Source organism: Tachypleus tridentatus, chromosome 4, assembly GCF_004210375.1.
Source record: "Tachypleus tridentatus isolate NWPU-2018 chromosome 4, ASM421037v1, whole genome shotgun sequence".
Lineage (NCBI taxonomy): Eukaryota > Metazoa > Arthropoda > Merostomata > Xiphosura > Limulidae > Tachypleus > Tachypleus tridentatus.
Genome location: NC_134828.1, coordinates 13905363 through 13924049, shown reverse-complemented (window position 1 = coordinate 13924049; position 18687 = coordinate 13905363). Strand labels below are relative to the sequence as shown.

Genomic DNA, 18687 nt, shown 5'->3' with positions numbered 1-18687 from the left:
TTGTTCTTTCAGCCACCTTACAACAAGTTAAAAGTAGAAGTTGATTGCTGACCAAAAGCTTGTTACCAGTAACTAGTCAGAAATGTATATTTTATTAGAAACTTGTGGTTCGTGAGACGGTAATTCTGGTGAAACTTAACATTAATGCATATTGCCTTAGACCATAGTGTGTTTGACAACAAATGTGAAAAACTTTTTTAAAAAATGGTAACATAACAGAAGCAAGCTCAAAATGGTTTTGATTGATAGTGTGCTAGTGAAAAACAAATAGTGATTAACCTTGGTGTTTAATCATGGAGTATGTTCAGTATTCTTCTAAAACTGCACATATGAAAGTAATTATTATTATTTAAGTGGTCTTACCATCATTCCTTTGATTATAGATTTTTACCTGTCGGTATTTAGGTTAGTGAATGAACATTTGTGAAGACAACGTACCTTGTCACATATCTTGGTATTCTTTTATAAGTCTTCTTCTGGGCTTGAAGAATCCACATAGAAGTTGGCTGAAAAGTTTTCAGCTAAGATGACATTATATAGCTTAAGTCCCAATAAGTCCAATTATCATACAATATGAATACTGTCTCATCAAATCTTTTGTAAGATTTATCAATTTACTGTCCATAAGCTAATGTTTTGTTAATGGTGACATTATTCTAATCATTACAAACTATGAAAGGAACAGGATGTACCATAGATAGACATATTTAACTATCTTTGTATTATTAGGTATTCAGTACAAAGTGCAAACAAAAAATGTTTCAAAGAAAACAGTTGCTGAATTGTTCACTTGGTAAAAAATTCCCAAGTGATATTAAAGTTGTGATAAGGCTGTATTTTGTGACATTTTTTAATTTTAATGTTTAATTCAGGATAAGAGACAAGTACCACAGTAGTTGTCTATGAAATGGAAGATTGCTATTAGTAAATGTTTTGTCTAGGTGGCTACAGTTTCAAAAACTTCTAAGTTATTGTTATAAGTAGACAGTTTTCATTTCTTAAAATTTTATATTTCTGGCAGACCATCTCCATTGATACTTCTGACATAGGTAGTGGTTGTTGTTCACCAACCCAGCAGTACAGACATAATCTGAGAAATCAGCAGAGTTTCCCCAAGGTAGGGTCATAACATATTTTTTATTCAAGTCAGAACATTCAATTTTACTTACAAATATGGTGCCATGTGGGTGGCTATTTGTGCTTGTAATTACCAATCATATTATTCATACTTCTTTGAGAATAATTTTGGAAAAAAGTGAGCATTTTCTAATTGTTTTGTTTTTTCTAGGAGGTACTGCATAGGTAAAGTATTGTGTTCTTTGAACACGTGCAATTCATTTCATGAATACGATTCAATATAAAGATCTCAAACTTTTTGTAAATTCTGCTGATATAAACCATAATATTTTTATGTATTAAAAGTTCTACCATTTATTGAAAAAAAAATTGTTTAAGAACTTCAGTTTCTCAGTACTGCATAAAATATTACATTAATAAAGATGAAAACCAAATACTCACGTACAGTCCTAGTGCAAGTCGTATTCTTCTTGTCAGGAGGATACTTTCATTTAAAATTGTGTTATATTATAAAGAAATGGTTGTTTCACACACCAAGGTTGTTTTGTTTTTTTCATTGTCTGAATCGTGAATACCCAAAGTGTGAAATTGTTTATGGATTTCTGTTTGTACTATTATTCAGTAGATGGTGTAAAATTTTTGGTTACATACACAGATGGTCACAGCATGGCCAGATGGTTAAGGCACTCGACTTCGTAATCCAAGGGGTACGGGTTCGAATCCCTGTTGCACCAAACGTGTTCATCCTTTCAGCCGTGGGGGTGTTATAATGTTACAGTAAATCCCACTATTTTTTGGTAAAAGAATAGCCCAAGAGATGGCGGTGGGTGGTGATGACTAGCTGCCTTCCCTCTAATTTTACACTACTAAGTTATAGGCGGCTAATGTAGAGAAGCTTGTAGCTCTGCACGAAATCAAAACAAACATACACAGGTACCGATATACTTGCTATGTCCATTATACGAAGAATATTTAAAGAAAATAAATATTCACACACATGAATTTTCAATTATACAGCTATATATGATGTTTTAGACCAATATTTGTTACAGAAGATATTCATCCTTAAATTATGTTCAAGAAACTTGATTCTTAAGTCACATTGTGAAATTCAACATCTACTGATTACGTCTGTCACAGCTGCTTTTACCCATTGCATCCTTTCTTACACAATTGCCAACAATTTACTTGGACATTTTATATTATTATTTATCATAAATAAAAAGGCAAGGTTTTGAGGCATATAATGGTTCATTGTTTTCAGTATATAGTATTGTCACATTTGTCTTCAGTTTTGAAGGTTCTCATGTACTACAGATGGAGTAGCTAAGGAAGTTATTTTAAACTTATTTTGTCTTACTTAGAAAACCATCAATAATTATAGGATGTTTTTGTTGTTTTGTGTTCATAATTGCATAATTTGAATGAATTAGTTTAGTCCACTGGTGCCATTAGTACAGAAAAACTGTGTTTAAATTTCTGTGACAAACGATGGCAAAGATAGTAGACTGACAAATGACAGTAGACTTCTTGTTTTTCATGTCTCACTTTATTTATTGTTATAAAAGTAACTGAAATGTGAAAATTAGGAAAGCATCAGGTTAACTTGGGAAAGATAAAATGTTGATGAAAGTATTCTTGTGTTATAGTCTTAAGTGTTATGTCATTAAATATGGTTACACTAGCTACACATAGTGGTATGTGTGTTATGTCATTAAATATAGTTACACTAGCTACACATAGTGGTATGTGTGTTGTGTCATTAAATATGGTTACACTAGCTACACATAGTGGTATGTGTGTTATGTCATTAAATACAGTTACACTAGCTACACATAGTGGTATGTGTGTTATGTCATTAAATATGGTTACACTAGCTACACATTGTGGTATGTATGTTGTGTCATTAAATATGGTTACACTAGCTACACATAGTGGTATGTGTGTTGTGTCATTAAATATGGTTACACTAGCTACACATAGTGGTATGTGTGTTATGTCATTAAATATAGTTACACTAGCTACACATATAGTGGTATGTGTGTTATGTCATTAAATATGGTTACACTAGCTACACATAGTGGTATGTGTGTTATGTCATTAAATATAGTTACACTAGCTACACATTGTGGTATGTGTGTTATGTCATTAAATACAGTTACACTAGCTACACATAGTGGTATGTGTGTTATGTCATTAAATATAGTTACACTAGCTACACATAGTGGTATGTGTGTTATGTCATTAAATATGGTTACACTAGCTACACATAGTGGTATGTGTGTTATGTCATTAAATATAGTTACACTAGCTACACATTGTGGTATGTGTGTTATGTCATTAAATACAGTTACACTGGCTACACATAGTGGTATGTGTGTTATGTCATTAAATATAGTTACACTAGCTACACATAGTGGTATGTGTGTTGTGTCATTAAATATGGTTACACTAGCTACACATAGTGGTATGTGTGTTATGTCATTAAATATGGTTACACTAGCTACACATAGTGGTATGTGTGTTGTGTCATTAAATATGGTTACACTAGCTACACATAGGTATGTGTGTGTTATGTCATTAAATACAGTTACACTAGCTACACATAGTGGTATGTGTGTTATGTCATTAAATATGGTTACACTAGCTACACATTGTGGTATGTATGTTGTGTCATTAAATATGGTTACACTAGCTACACATAGTGGTATGTGTGTTGTGTCATTAAATATGGTTACACTAGCTACACATAGTGGTATGTGTGTTATGTCATTAAATATAGTTACACTAGCTACACATAGTGGTATGTGTGTTATGTCATTAAATATGGTTACACTAGCTACACATTGTGGTATGTATGTTGTGTCATTAAATATGGTTACACTAGCTACACATAGTGGTGTGTGTGTTATGTCATTAAATACAGTTACACTAGCTACACATAGTGGTATGTGTGGTATGTCATTAAATATGATTACACTAGCTACACATAGTGGTATGTGTGTTATGTCATTAAATACAGTTACACTGGCTACATATAGTGGTATGTGTGTTATGTCATTAAATACAGTTACACTGGTTACACATAGTGGTGTGTGTTATGTTATGTCATTAAATACAGTTACACTAGCTACACATTGTGGTATGTGTATTATGTCATTAAATATAGTTACACTAGCTACACATTGTGGTATGTGTGTGTTATGTCATTAAATATAGTTACACTAGCTACACATAGTGGTATGTGTGTTATGTCATTAAATATGGTTACACTAGCTACACATAGTGGTATGTGTGTTATGTCATTAAATATGGTTACACTAGCTACACATAGTGGTATGTATGTTATGTCATTAAATATGGTTACACTAGCTACACATAGTGGTATGTGTATTGTGTCATTAAATATGGTTACACTAGCTACACATAGTGGTATGTGTGTTATGTCATTAAATATGGTTACACTAGCTACACATAGTGGTATGTGTGTTGTGTCATTAAATATGGTTACACTAGCTACACATAGTGGTGTGTGTTATGTCATTAAATACAGTTACACTGGCTACACATTAGTGGTATGTGTGTTATGTCATTAAATATGGTTACACTAGCTACACATAGTGGTATGTGTGTTATGTCATTAAATATGGTTACACTAGCTACATATAGTGGTATGTGTGTTATGTCATTAAATATAGTTACACTAGCTACACATTGTGGTATGTGTGTTATGTCATTAAATATAGTTACACTAGCTACACATTGTGGTATGTGTGTTATGTCATTAAATATAGTTACACTAGCTACACATTGTGGTATGTGTGTTATGTCATTAAATGTAGTTACACTAGCTACACATTGTGGTATGTGTGTTGTCATTAAATACAGATACACTAGCTACATATAGTGGTATGTGTTTTTGTCATTAAATATAGTTACACTAGCTACACATTGTGGTATGTGTGTTATGTCATTAAATACAGTTACACTAGCTACACATAGTGGTATGTGTGTTATGTCATTAAATACAGTTACACTAGCTACACATTGTGGTATGTGTGTTATGTCATTAAATATGGTTACACTAGCTACACATAGTGGTATGTGTGTTATGTCATTAAATATGGTTACACTAGCTACACATAGTGGTATGTATGTTATGTCATTAAATATGGTTACACTAGCTACACATAGTGGTATGTGTTGTGTCATTAAATATGGTTACACTAGCTACACATAGTGGTATGTGTGTTATGTCATTAAATATGGTTACACTAGCTACACATAGTGGTATGTGTGTTATGTCATTAAATACAGTTACATTGGCTACACATAGTGGTATGTGTGTTATGTCATTAAATACAGTTACACTGGCTACACATAGTGGTATGTGTGTTATGTCATTAAATATAGTTACACTAGCTACACATTGTGGTATGTGTGTTATGTCATTAAATATAGTTACACTAGCTACACATTGTGGTATGTGTGTTATGTCATTAAATATGGTTACACTAGCTACACATAGTGGTATGTGTGTTATGTCATTAAATACAGTTACACTGGCTACACATAGTGGTATGTGTGTTATGTCATTAAATACAGTTACACTGGCTACATATAGTGGTATGTGTGTTATGTCATTAAATACAGTTACACTGGCTACACATATAGTGGTATGTGTGTTATGTCATTAAATATAGTTACACTAGCTACACATTGTGGTATGTGTGTTATGTCATTAAATATAGTTACACTAGCTACACATTGTGGTATGTGTGTTATGTCATTAAATATAGTTACACTAGCTACACATTGTGGTATGTGTGTTATGTCATTAAATGTAGTTACACTAGCTACACATTGTGGTATGTGTGTTATGTCATTAAATGTAGTTACACTAGCTACACATTGTGGTATGTGTGTTGTGTCATTAAATATAGTTACACTAGCTACACATTGTGGTATGTGTGTTATGTCATTAAATACAGTTACACTAGCTACACATAGTGGTATGTGTGTTGTGTCATTAAATATAGTTACACTAGCTACACATTGTGGTATGTGTGTTATGTCATTAAATACAGTTACACTAGCTACACATAGTGGTATGTGTGTTATGTCATTAAATACAGTTACACTAGCTACACATAGTGGTATGTGTGTTATGTCATTAAATATGGTTACACTAGCTACACATAGTGGTATGTGTGTTATGTCATTAAATATGGTTACACTAGCTACACATAGTGGTATGTGTGTTATGTCATTAAATATGGTTACACTAGCTACACATAGTGGTATGTGTGTTATGTCATTAAATATGGTTACACTAGCTACATATAGTGGTATGTGTGTTATGTCATTAAATATAGTTACACTAGCTACACATTGTGGTATGTGTGTTATGTCATTAAATATAGTTACACTAGCTACACATTGTGGTATGTGTGTTATGTCATTAAATATAGTTACACTAGCTACACATTGTGGTATGTGTGTTATGTCATTAAATATAGTTACACTAGCTACATTGTGGTATGTGTGTTGTGTCATTAAATATAGTTACACTAGCTACACATTGTGGTATGTGTGTTTATGTCATTAAATATAGTTACACTAGCTACACATAGTGGTATGTGTGTTGTGTCATTAAATATAGTTACACTAGCTACACATTGTGGTATGTGTGTTATGTCATTAAATACAGTTACACTAGCTACACATAGTGGTATGTGTGTTATGTCATTAAATACAGTTACACTAGCTACACATAGTGGTATGTGTGTTATGTCATTAAATATGGTTACACTAGCTACACATAGTGGTATGTGTGTTTATGTCATTAAATATGGTTACACTAGCTACACATAGTGGTATGTGTGTTGTGTCATTAAATACAGATACACTAGCTACATATAGTGGTATGTGTGTTGTGTCATTAAATATAGTTACACTAGCTACACATAGTGGTATGTGTGTTATGTCATTAAATATAGTTACACTAGCTACACATTGTGGTATGTGTGTTATTTCATTAAATACAGTTACACTAGCTACACATAGTGGTATGTGTGTTATGTCATTAAATATGGTTAAACTAGCTACACATTGTGGTATGTGTGTTATGTCATTAAATATAGTTACACTAGCTACACATAGTGGTATGTGTGTTATGTCATTAAATATAGTTACACTAGCGACATATAGTGGTATGTGTGTTATGTCATTAAATATAGTTACACTAGCTACACATAGTGGTATGTGTGTTATGTCATTAAATATGGTTACACTAGCTACACATAGTGGTATGTGTGTTATGTCATTAAATATGGTTACACTAGCTACACATAGTGGTATGTGTGTTATGTCATAAACTGACATATGACAAATAAATTGACTCTGTATATTCACAGACAAATCTTTAATAAAAATACTTAAAGAATTTGATTTTTTGTGTTTAAAAGATTTTACGTTTGTTTGAAAGGTTACCAACTTTTATGAAGATACATTTACTATATTAAAAGTTATTGTATGAAAATTATGATGGTTACTTTATGGTTAAAAGGTTGGTCACATTGTCGAAATCTTTATCGAAAGAGTTAGTATTTAATTATTTTTATACCATGACAGTTGACACTTGTGTCTTTTGTGCCATTAAGTCAAAAGTGATATATCACCGTAACGTGATAGTTAAAACTAAAATCTCTTTGTACCATGATGTTTAAATCTGGAATATTCTGATACTGTGATAGCTTATACTGACATCTCTGTTTTATGATTGTTAATACTAAAATCATATTATCTGCTCATATTATAAGTAACATGCCTAATGGTTTTGCATTATAATACTTGAAGATCAAATTGTGTACCAAACATGTTCGTTCAATTCAAAGAGGAATTTTGTTTCTAGGATATGAATAACAGAGGTGTAAAAATCATTAGGAGAGCCTTGATGTTGTTGCACATGTTCACATTAGCTCAGTTTGGTTGTGGAGATAAGAATTTCCATAAGAACATGCTGAAAAAAAGACAGAGAAGGAAACCATTGGGGTATGTCATTGTGTCTACATGTTTAGGAAATCATTTTGTTAATCAGTGTACTGTCATAGGCAGAGAAATTATTAACATTATTAGGTAACCCATGAAATGTTAAATTATCATTCTCAATATATCTTTAAATTATAAATTTATAAAATATACTGTTGTATTAAACCTGTCTCAATGAGTCATGAGTCAGAGGCCGTGTTATTATGTTTGTTGACTTGCATTCAAAATTTTATTGAACTGTTATTTTATGAAATTATATCCTTACTTTTGGTATCAAACTACAGATTGTACTTCAGATTTTCTTATTATACATCATTTAATTTATTAATTTAAAAGTAAATATTAAATGAACAAATACACAAACATTGATTTTTATGTGTTACATGATATGTCGAATTCAGTACTGGTTAAATTTAAATATGTCCAGTTTCAGAATACAAAGTCTGTAGTTTTTTGTGAATTAGGAACTCAAATAACAAATATTGACAAGCTACAAGGTTTTTGGAAAGTCACTGTACACTTACATATTTATTAACAGACATGTTTCAATATAGAATACAGGAGGTAAATATGAATGACAATTATAAACAATGTTGAAAGTTACTCCCGTTGGCATCAATACAGGCTTGGATCCTTCTTATTTTGTTTCTAAACACCGCAATCAGTTGCTGGCTTGAAATAGACTGAATAGACATATGATTACAAAACTGCACAGTGACTTTTTGAACACCCTGTATAATATACAATGCTAGAATAGGAAATAAATGTATATTTTCAATTTGCTGAGATACGGCTTACATAATGAATGAAGTGCAGTGGCCCCACTCATTTCTTTCCATTTTTTGGAAACAGTCCTTTATATACATGCACTTTAATATATGACATGAATAACCAGTCAGATGCTCTAACTTTTCTCAGCTATTTTTAAATGCAACAGTGTTCTCTCTTTTCAGACAGACTTTTTGTTAGTAAGTTGATTCTATAGTGTGTGGTCAATATTTAATATTTCTTTAGATAACAATTCAGCTTAGCTATTGAACATGATAAATTACAAATGAAATTCTGTGGTATCAATGAAGTAATTTTTGAATTTTCAGTTATTCAAATGCATGTTTAAAACCTTAACAAATCTTGTTTTGCATCCTTCATATGCAAAATGTCTTTAGGCCTAGCAAGCTACAAGTGGCTTACAATCAAGTACAAAGATTGTAACTACTAGAAGAGATAATTGTCTGTTTTGTTTCTATATTTACTATTCTATGTTGTCAGAAAAACAAGTTTTAGAACTTGTTTGTGAACAGTAATAATCTGTAAATGTATACAATTTGTAATAATTGAAATGAAGTTTTTTTTCTTAAGAAACATTTGATAAAACTACCTGGACATTATAAGGATTTTGCAAATGAAATTTGAAAATTTGCTTATGCATAAAACTATTTTTAATATTAAAATGAAACTTATTTTACGTGTTGAATGGGCAATGAGCAAAAATATAAAAAGCACAAGAAAAACGTTGTTTAACAAACCTTAAGACTTAATAAAAAAAATTCTGATATAGTGCATATGAAAACTTTTTAATATTTACTGATAATCTGTCAAACTTTGTGAGCATATTAATTTAAAAAACTGTAGCGTGAAAACTGTAACAAATACAAAATGGTTATGATGTTGGTCCCAGGAACTGGATCCTTTTTAAAAAATGTTAAGTTTGATAATGCTTCAGAAAAACACAAAATCCATGTAACAAGTTAAATTTACTACTTCATAAACAGTTGCTACATTCACTGGTAGGCCTAACTTCACAAACAACAGAAAACCTGAAACTACCTTATGCCTAACTTATTTATAAACTTACAAAATTTCATCTCTAATTGATAGATAACAAACATACTGATTAAATTGATTATTGACAAACAGATACAGTAACCAACACTAAACGGGTTAACTCTGTTTAGTCTTTTTTATTATGTACTTGGTTCTTTATATAAAATCTTGAAATATTGTCACCATCATCACATCATAACAGGCGCTCTGGCAAACAAAGATCTAAATTAAAATAACCCTAAAACAATATTTTATAAACTGACGTTAACTAAAGACTGTTTGTGTGCTGTACATGATAAAATTTGCTGCATGTTACTTCCATCACACAAGTAAACACATAAACTAACTGATAAACAACATGAATTAACTATGCATGCACTAAGTGACGTGACCAATAGCACCTAACATTGCTATCTTTATATTTCGTTTCAAAAATAAAACTAGTGGGTGAAATGTATTTGAAGTTTCCCAAGAACATCTTTAAAAGTGTAGTTTTAGAAAAATACAATATTAAACTTTATTTTATTAACCTAGTTTTTTCCCTGCACTCTCAATAGTTCACCTGCAAGGTGATTTTTATATAAAGTATAAAAGTACTGTTTTTTATTTTATAGTTTTCACATTTCATTTATATAATATTTAGAACCTCGTAGAATTATTATTAAACGTTTTAAAGTAAATGTTTATATTTTCTCTACTATATCACTAACTCTGTTATCAACAACTTACTATGTAATAAAATGTTTAAAAGTAGCAAACAAATATATACATACCTTTCAATTCTTTGTAAAAGGATTTTTAAACACTGTCTTGTTATGTGCTAATCTTGTTTTATTTTTTTTCACTTATAGTCTGTTTTTAATTTGCCTTTCATATTCTTCATCTTTCACTGTTTCTAACAGTACATCATCTGATGCCTTCAAGGCTTTACGAACTTATTTTGGCAGACTTCATTCCTCACCTGACATGGCCGGGCGGGTTAAGGCATTCGACTCATAATCTGAGAGTCGCAGCTTTGAATGCCCGTCGCGCAAACGTGCTCGTCCTCTTAGCCGTGGGGACATTATAATGTGATGGTCAATCCTGCTATTCATTGGTAAAAGAGCAGCCCAAGACTTGGCAATGGGTGGTGATGACTAGCTGCCTTCCCTCTAGTCTTACACTGCTAAATTAGGGACTGCTAGCACAGATAGCTCTCGAGTAGCTTTGTGCAAAATTCAAAACAGATAGACTTCATTCACAGACTCATTGAAAAACAAAATTGTGTTTATATACATATTGTGTTCATGAGCTTTCACGATCCAAGAGACAAGAAGTCAAACTTTAAATAAATAAAAAAAAATTCAAATATGCATTCTAAATTTCAAATAATACATAACTAATAAAAATGTAAAAGTGAAACCTAAATACAGTTTAACTTCTTGTCAGTCTAATATGTATAAAACAATAAAGTATGGCCAAATGCTAGGGGAACCCATTCTTGACAATGGACTAAGCTTTAGTATTTCATACATACAAGACCATACACTGGTAATGTCTCTTTACCTAAGTAGAAAATTAGCAGAAAATCTTCTCTTTGTGTTGATTATAAGCATGCTATTGAAGTTCAAACTCACTTAGCAACATAGCTTCAACTTTGCATGAAAACTTACAATTGTTACCTCTAGGTAAAACTCTTGAAGGATTCCCGTATGGTATTAAAATACCACTGTATGTTGGATTTCAGTCTTCTTCAAACAGTAGTCTATATTAGATACTCAATTTCTTGGACATGAGCTCTTGAAAGCTGAGAATTATAACCACGAGCAGATCATGGGACAGCAAAAACTGCAGTTTTAATTTCTGGTTTTGATGTAATTTTGTTAAAATACATTGATTCTCAAGTGGTTCAATTACATTTCGAATATAATGCAGTACCATGGAGGAAGAAGTTTAAAAATGGATGTAGAGTCTATAGGGTTAAGCTTGCAGGCAGAATTTTACTATTAATATCATATCATGATGTGTCAATACAACACCTTTATCACTTAATATTTTTGTATCAGATTAATCATATGCTAATTTTAAATTTTTGTGTAAAAGGGCCTTTTACCCCCCCCCCTTTGTTTTTCAATGCATATAATTTTTTTCTATATCCACCATCACATACCACATCATTAAATAGTTTGACGTACTTACTATAATACAAAAGAAAATATTAAGTATGTACCTATTAATGCTTGATTACATAAATTTCTTTTCAACAGAGACCTGCGAGCGAACTTAGAAGTTGCTATCACCAAAGTTGCTGATTTAGCAGCTCAGCAAGAACCACAGAACATTGATAGTGATTACACGAGTGATTCTGAAGATGTAGGTATCATTGTTCTATCTATAGTAATCGCTCATTCATTAATTAAACTCTGAGTACTGGTGGTCACAAGTTTTTATCACATTAATTAAACTCTGAGTACTGGTGGTCACATGTTTTTATCACATTAATTAAACTCCGAGTACTGGTGGTCACAAGTTTTTATCACATTAATTAAACTCTGAGTACTGGTGGTCACAAGTTTTTATCACATTAATTAAACTCTGAGTACTGGTGGTCACAAGTTTTTATCACATTAATTAAACTCTGAGTACTGGTGGTCACAGGTTTTTATCACATTAATTAAACTCTTAGTACTGGTGGTCACAAGTTTTTATCACATTAATTAAACTCTGAGTACTGGTGGTCACAAGTTTTTATCACATTAATTAAACTCTGAGTACTGGTGGTCACAAGTTTTTATCACATTAATTAAACTCCGAGTACTGGTGGTCACAAGTTTTTATCACATTAATTAAACTCTGAGTACTGGTGGTCACAGGTTTTTATCATACAAGTTTAGTATTCTCTTTCATTTAGACTCCAGCAATTTTCTGTAATGAAAAGTTAACAGCAGCTGTAAGAAAAGATCTGGCCTGTGCCATAAGGGATTTATTACAACATGGGTTAATGCCTGTAAGTGAGAATCATTTGAATTTTCTTGTATGTAATGTACAAAATAAAATGTTGAAGAATCAGTCCAAGCAGTACACTTTGTGAAGGAGAAATCTAGATTATACGTGTTTATTGTGTAGTTGGTGAAACAGTTTTGCGTGACTTTTAAATGGTTTTGTTTATTTACAAGTTCTTTATTGGAGTGGATGGCAGTGTCATTGATTTATGTTAATATAATTTTCTGTCTTTGTTTTTTGATTCTGTAAAGTTTGGTTTGGCTCCAATGGTAATAGAAAGCAACTGCTAATGATCACATTTAGTTCTTGAAGTCTTAAGTACCTAAACAATTTGTCAAACTGACTGACTCTGGTATAATAACAAAGATACAATAAACAGTCGTTTATGTATTTTGATCATAAGAAAATAAATGTACTGTTAATTCGTAGCTGATCTTGTGGATTATACAATTTCAGATAGGACAGAGCACTAGTCTTGTTCCAGTCGGCTGTTTTCCTATACGATCAGGAACAGCAGTATCCAGAATGATGCATTTGTGGGATCTAGTGTTGAAATATTATGAATTAAAGGTGAGGGTAGTATTCTCTCGTTGATTATATGTGTAAACCTTTACCCAACCCTCTTAGTTTTAAATATGTAAGAGTAATTTTGCAGTGTTGTTTTTGTGCATAGTAAACAGTGTTAAATGTGATGACCCTAAACTAATGATTTAAGGCCCACATATTCATTACTTGTTATATGTTTCTGGCATGTAATGTATTGTAACAGTAAATATTTTTAATCAGTTTGTCAATTTAAATATTTATTTTAAGCTAACTACTTAGTTCTTATCTAAGTAGTTAGCTTTCTGTTGATTCTAATGTTTTAATAACATCTACAAATATGTTCTGCTCTGTAATACTGCTTTCTTTCTGTAATACTCTTCTTTCTGCTTGTTGAACACAAGCAGTTATTTACATGTCGATAAATTTCACAATGCTCCTGAACTTATCCAACATCCTATACTATACAAATAATGAAAGGCAGAAATGTTTTATATATTGAAATAATACATAATATTGAGTGTGTCATATTGTATTTGTTGTAAGCCATTGTGATGTTGGAAAAGCTAAAAATGTAACTTTAAATGTATTCTTGAAAGTTAAAAATTTTGTGACATGGTGATGACAGATAAGTTAGTTTCTTCTGTTTTACCCATACTATCTTCCTTTATTAAATAGTTGACACATGTTTTTGTTTTACCCATATTATCTTCCTTTATTAAATAGTTGACACATGTTCTGTTTTACCCATACTATCTTCCTTTATTAAATAGTTGACACATGTTTTGTTTTACCCATACTATCTTCCTTTATTAAATAGTTGACACATGTTCTGTTTTACCCATACTATCTTCCTTTATTAAATAGTTGACACATGTTTTGTTTTACCCATATTATCTTCCTTTATTAAATAGTTGACACATGTTCTGTTTTACCCATACTATCTTCCTTTATTAAATAGTTGACACATGTTCTGTTTTACCCATACTATCTTCCTTTATTAAATAGTGTTTTGACATACTATGTTTTTTTGTTTTACCCATACTATCTTCCTTTATTAAATAGTTGACACATGTTCTGTTTTACCCATACTATCTTCCTTTATTAAATAGTTGACACATGTTCTGTTTTACCCATACTATCTTCCTTTATTAAATAGTTGACACATGTTCTGTTTTACCCATACTATCTTCCTTTATTAAATAGTTGACACATGTTCTGTTTTACCCATACTATCTTCCTTTATTAAATAGTTGACACATATTCTGTTTTTACCATACTATCTTCCTTTATTAAATAGTTGACACATGTTTTGTTTTACCCATATTATCTTCCTTTATTAAATAGTTGACACATGTTCTGTTTTACCCATACTATCTTCCTTTTATTAAATAGTTGACACATGTTTTGTTTTACCCATACTATCTTCCTTTATTAAATAGTTGACACATGTTCTGTTTTACCCATACTATCTTCCTTTATTAAATAGTTGACACATGTTTTGTTTTACCCATATTATCTTCCTTTATTAAATAGTTGACACATGTTTTGTTTTACCCATACTATCTTCCTTTATTAAATAGTTGACACATGTTTTGTTTTACCCATACTATCTTCCTTTATTAAATAGTTGACACATGTTTTGTTTTACCCATACTATCTTCCTTTATTAAGTAGTTGACACATGTTCTGTTTTACCCATACTATCTTCCTTTATTAAATAGTTGACACATGTTCTGTTTTACCCATACTATCTTCCTTTATTAAATAGTTGACACATGTTTTGTTTTACCCATACTATCTTCCTTTATTAAATAGTTGACACATGTTCTGTTTTACCCATACTATCTTCCTTTATTAAATAGTTGACACATGTTTTGTTTTACCCATACTATCTTCCCATTTAAATAGTTGACACATGTTTTGTTTTACCCATACTATCTTCCTTTATTAAATAGTTGACACATGTTTTGTTTTACCCATACTATCTTCCTTTATTAAGTAGTTGACACATGTTTTGTTTTACCCATACTATCTTCCTTTATTAAATAGTTGACACATGTTTTGTTTTACCCATACTATCTTCCTTTATTAAATAGTTGACACATGTTTTGTTTTACCCATACTATCTTCCTTTATTAAGTAGTTGACACATGTTCTGTTTTACCCATACTATCTTCCTTTATTAAATAGTTGACACATGTTCTGTTTTACCCATACTATCTTCCTTTATTAAATAGTTGACACATGTTTTGTTTTACCCATACTATCTTCCTTTATTAAATAGTTGACACATGTTCTGTTTTACCCATACTATCTTCCTTTATTAAATAGTTGACACATGTTTTGTTTTACTTATACTATCTTCCTTTATTAAATAGTTGACACATGTTTTGTTTTACCCATACTATCTTCCTTTATTAAATAGTTGACACATGTTTTGTTTTACCCATACTATCTTCCTTTATAAAGTAGTTGACACATGTTTTGTTTTACCCATACTATCTTCCTTTATTAAATAGTTGACACATGTTTTTTGTTTTACCCATACTATCTTCCCTTTATTAAGTAGTTGACACATGTTTTGTTTTACCCATACTATCTTCCTTTATTAAATGAGTTGACACATGTTTTGTTTTACCCATACTATCTTCCTTTATTAAATAGTTGACACATGTTTTGTTTTACCCATACTATCTTCCTTTATTAAGTAGTTGACACATGTTTTGTTTTACCCATACTATCTTCCTTTATTAAATAGTTGACACATGTTTTGTTTTACCATATACTATCTTCCTTTATTAAATAGTTGACACATGTTTTGTTTTACCATACTACTATCTTCCTTTATTAAATAGGTTGACACATGTTCTGTTTTACCCATACTATCTTCCTTTATTAAATAGTTGACACATGTTTTGTTTTACCCATACTATCTTCCTTTATTAAATAGTTGACACATGTTCTGTTTTACCCATACTATCTTCCTTTATTAAATAGTTGACACATGTTTTGTTTTACCCATACTATCTTCCTTTATTAAATAGTTGACACATGTTCTGTTTTTACCCATACTATCTTCCTTTATTAAATAGTTGACACATGTTTTGTTTTACCCATACTATCTTCCTTTATTAAATAGTTGACACATGTTTTGTTTTACCCATACTATCTTCCTTTATTAAATAGTTGACACATGTTTTGTTTTACCCATACTATCTTCCTTTTATTAAATAGTTGACACATGTTTTGTTTTACCCATATTATCTTCCTTTATTAAATAGTTGACACATGTTTTGTTTTACCCATACTATCTTCCTTTATTAAATAGTTGACACATGTTCTGTTTTACCATACTATCTTCCTTTATTAAATAGTTGACACATGTTTTGTTTTACCCATATTATCTTCCTTTATTAAATAGTTGACACATGTTTTGTTTTACCTATATTATCTTCCTTTATTAAATAGTTGACACATGTTCTGTTTTACCCATACTATCTTCCTTTATTAAATAGTTGACACATGTTTTGTTTTACCCATACTATCTTCCTTTATTAAATAGTTGACACATGTTCTGTTTTACCCATACAATCTTCCTTTATTAAATAGTTGACACATGTTTTGTTTTACCCATACTATCTTCCTTTATTAAATAGTTGATTTTTTGTTTTTTTTTACTATCTTCCTTTATTAAATAGTTGACACATGTTTAACAAGTATAATTAGAATTAACCTGCTGACTTTTACTAAATAATAACGATGTATGAATCTATTATTCTCATTGATTTGCTAACACTTATCTATAAATACTTACAGTATTTCCTGTATTGCTACTTCATTGAATTTGCTACTATTTTACACAATACATGTATGTATTATTTGAATGAACCTGCTGACTTTTGTACTAATTACATGATAATGTGTTCATTATTAGACAGTTATAGACTCAAGTCATGCAATATGGAACGTGGACAAAATGGCTTGCAACGTTACTTTAAAACCTACCCATTACAATTTACAACTTCAATGACTTATTGACAATCCAACTAGAAAAAGTGCATTGCTGTATTTTCCCACAACCAACCTTTCCAAATGATCAGTATGGACATGCCATGCAGTGTTGGCATAATCTCCAAAGTACACACAAGTCTTTAAACATGTTCCAGCAGACTCTTACAATCTCATTGTAAGGGTTACCAAAGTTAAAGATGAACAAAGTTATAGTCCAGAACTCAGCAGCTTACCATCATCATTTAAAGTACTGCACAAGACTTGCCCAGATGCCCATCCAGTAGACACTGAAAGTACATTCTAGTGCTTTTGTGTATCACAGAAATCAATGGTAATAATGGATTGCTTTTTTCACACATCATGGACCTCGCCATTCTGTGCAAGATGTGGGAACCTTGCACCAATAAATGTCAGATGTTACTATCAAATGTCATTGGCTAGCCTGTGTGTACATGTCTGTAAGTAGCTATGCAGTATGAACTGAACACATTTCTCCTTGTGTGATTTCTCAACATTTGTTGACTGTATATGTAGTGTATGTGTTCGTTGTTAACGTACTATTAATTCAACAAGCTAACAAAAAAGTTACTGCAGGACCTGGTATGACTCAGAATTATATCATTAGGTTTTAGAGACTACAAGTGTTCTATGTTGAAAAGATATACTTTCTGCACTACCTGAAAAAATAAGGTCATTGATGAACCAGATGCTACCTCAAATTTTGTGTAGCACTTAAATCCATGCTATGAGGAGGGCATCTTTTCCATTATCTGTATTAGATCATCTATGCCAAGCCTAGGTTTAAATTACAATGCAATTTTCCTAGGGTGAGTATCAGAGTTTGATGTAATATTATCCCATTATCATTGCAATTCCAGCATCTACTTTAATTATAAGTTAAGGTGTATACTGAATAGGCAGTGAGTTTTTACTTCTTTTACAATTCCAATAAAGTGTCAGATTTGAAAAGAAGAGGATAACATTAACATATTAGTTGAAAGAATGAAAACAAGTGTTTGGCATTTAAAAAATTTCATATTTATATTTTCTTTACTTGTGAGAAATAATTCTTGAGTTGATAAATACACTTGATACACTTGTCTTGTTTTTAACCACAAGTTACTACCACAAAATCTTTTTTTAAGTGTTCATAATTTATAAATTAGCAATTGCTTGTTGTTTAAATATAAATGTTTG

At 31.0% G+C, this 18687-nt stretch overlaps 1 protein-coding gene across 1 annotated transcript in view; it reads left to right on the top strand.

Moving 5' to 3' along the window:
* LOC143250027 (RUN domain-containing protein 1-like) overlaps positions 1–17649 on the top strand; it is a 37626-nt gene extending 19977 nt beyond the window's left edge. The window contains exons 9-14 of the mRNA XM_076500663.1: positions 1022–1117; positions 7991–8130; positions 12198–12303; positions 12842–12937; positions 13390–13503; positions 17414–17649. Of these exons, the coding sequence (XP_076356778.1) occupies positions 1022–1117; positions 7991–8130; positions 12198–12303; positions 12842–12937; positions 13390–13503; positions 17414–17509 (648 nt within the window). The 3' untranslated portion in view covers positions 17510–17649. The remainder of the gene's footprint in view (positions 1–1021; positions 1118–7990; positions 8131–12197; positions 12304–12841; positions 12938–13389; positions 13504–17413) is intronic.
* Positions 17650–18687: the final 1038 nt, after the last annotated feature.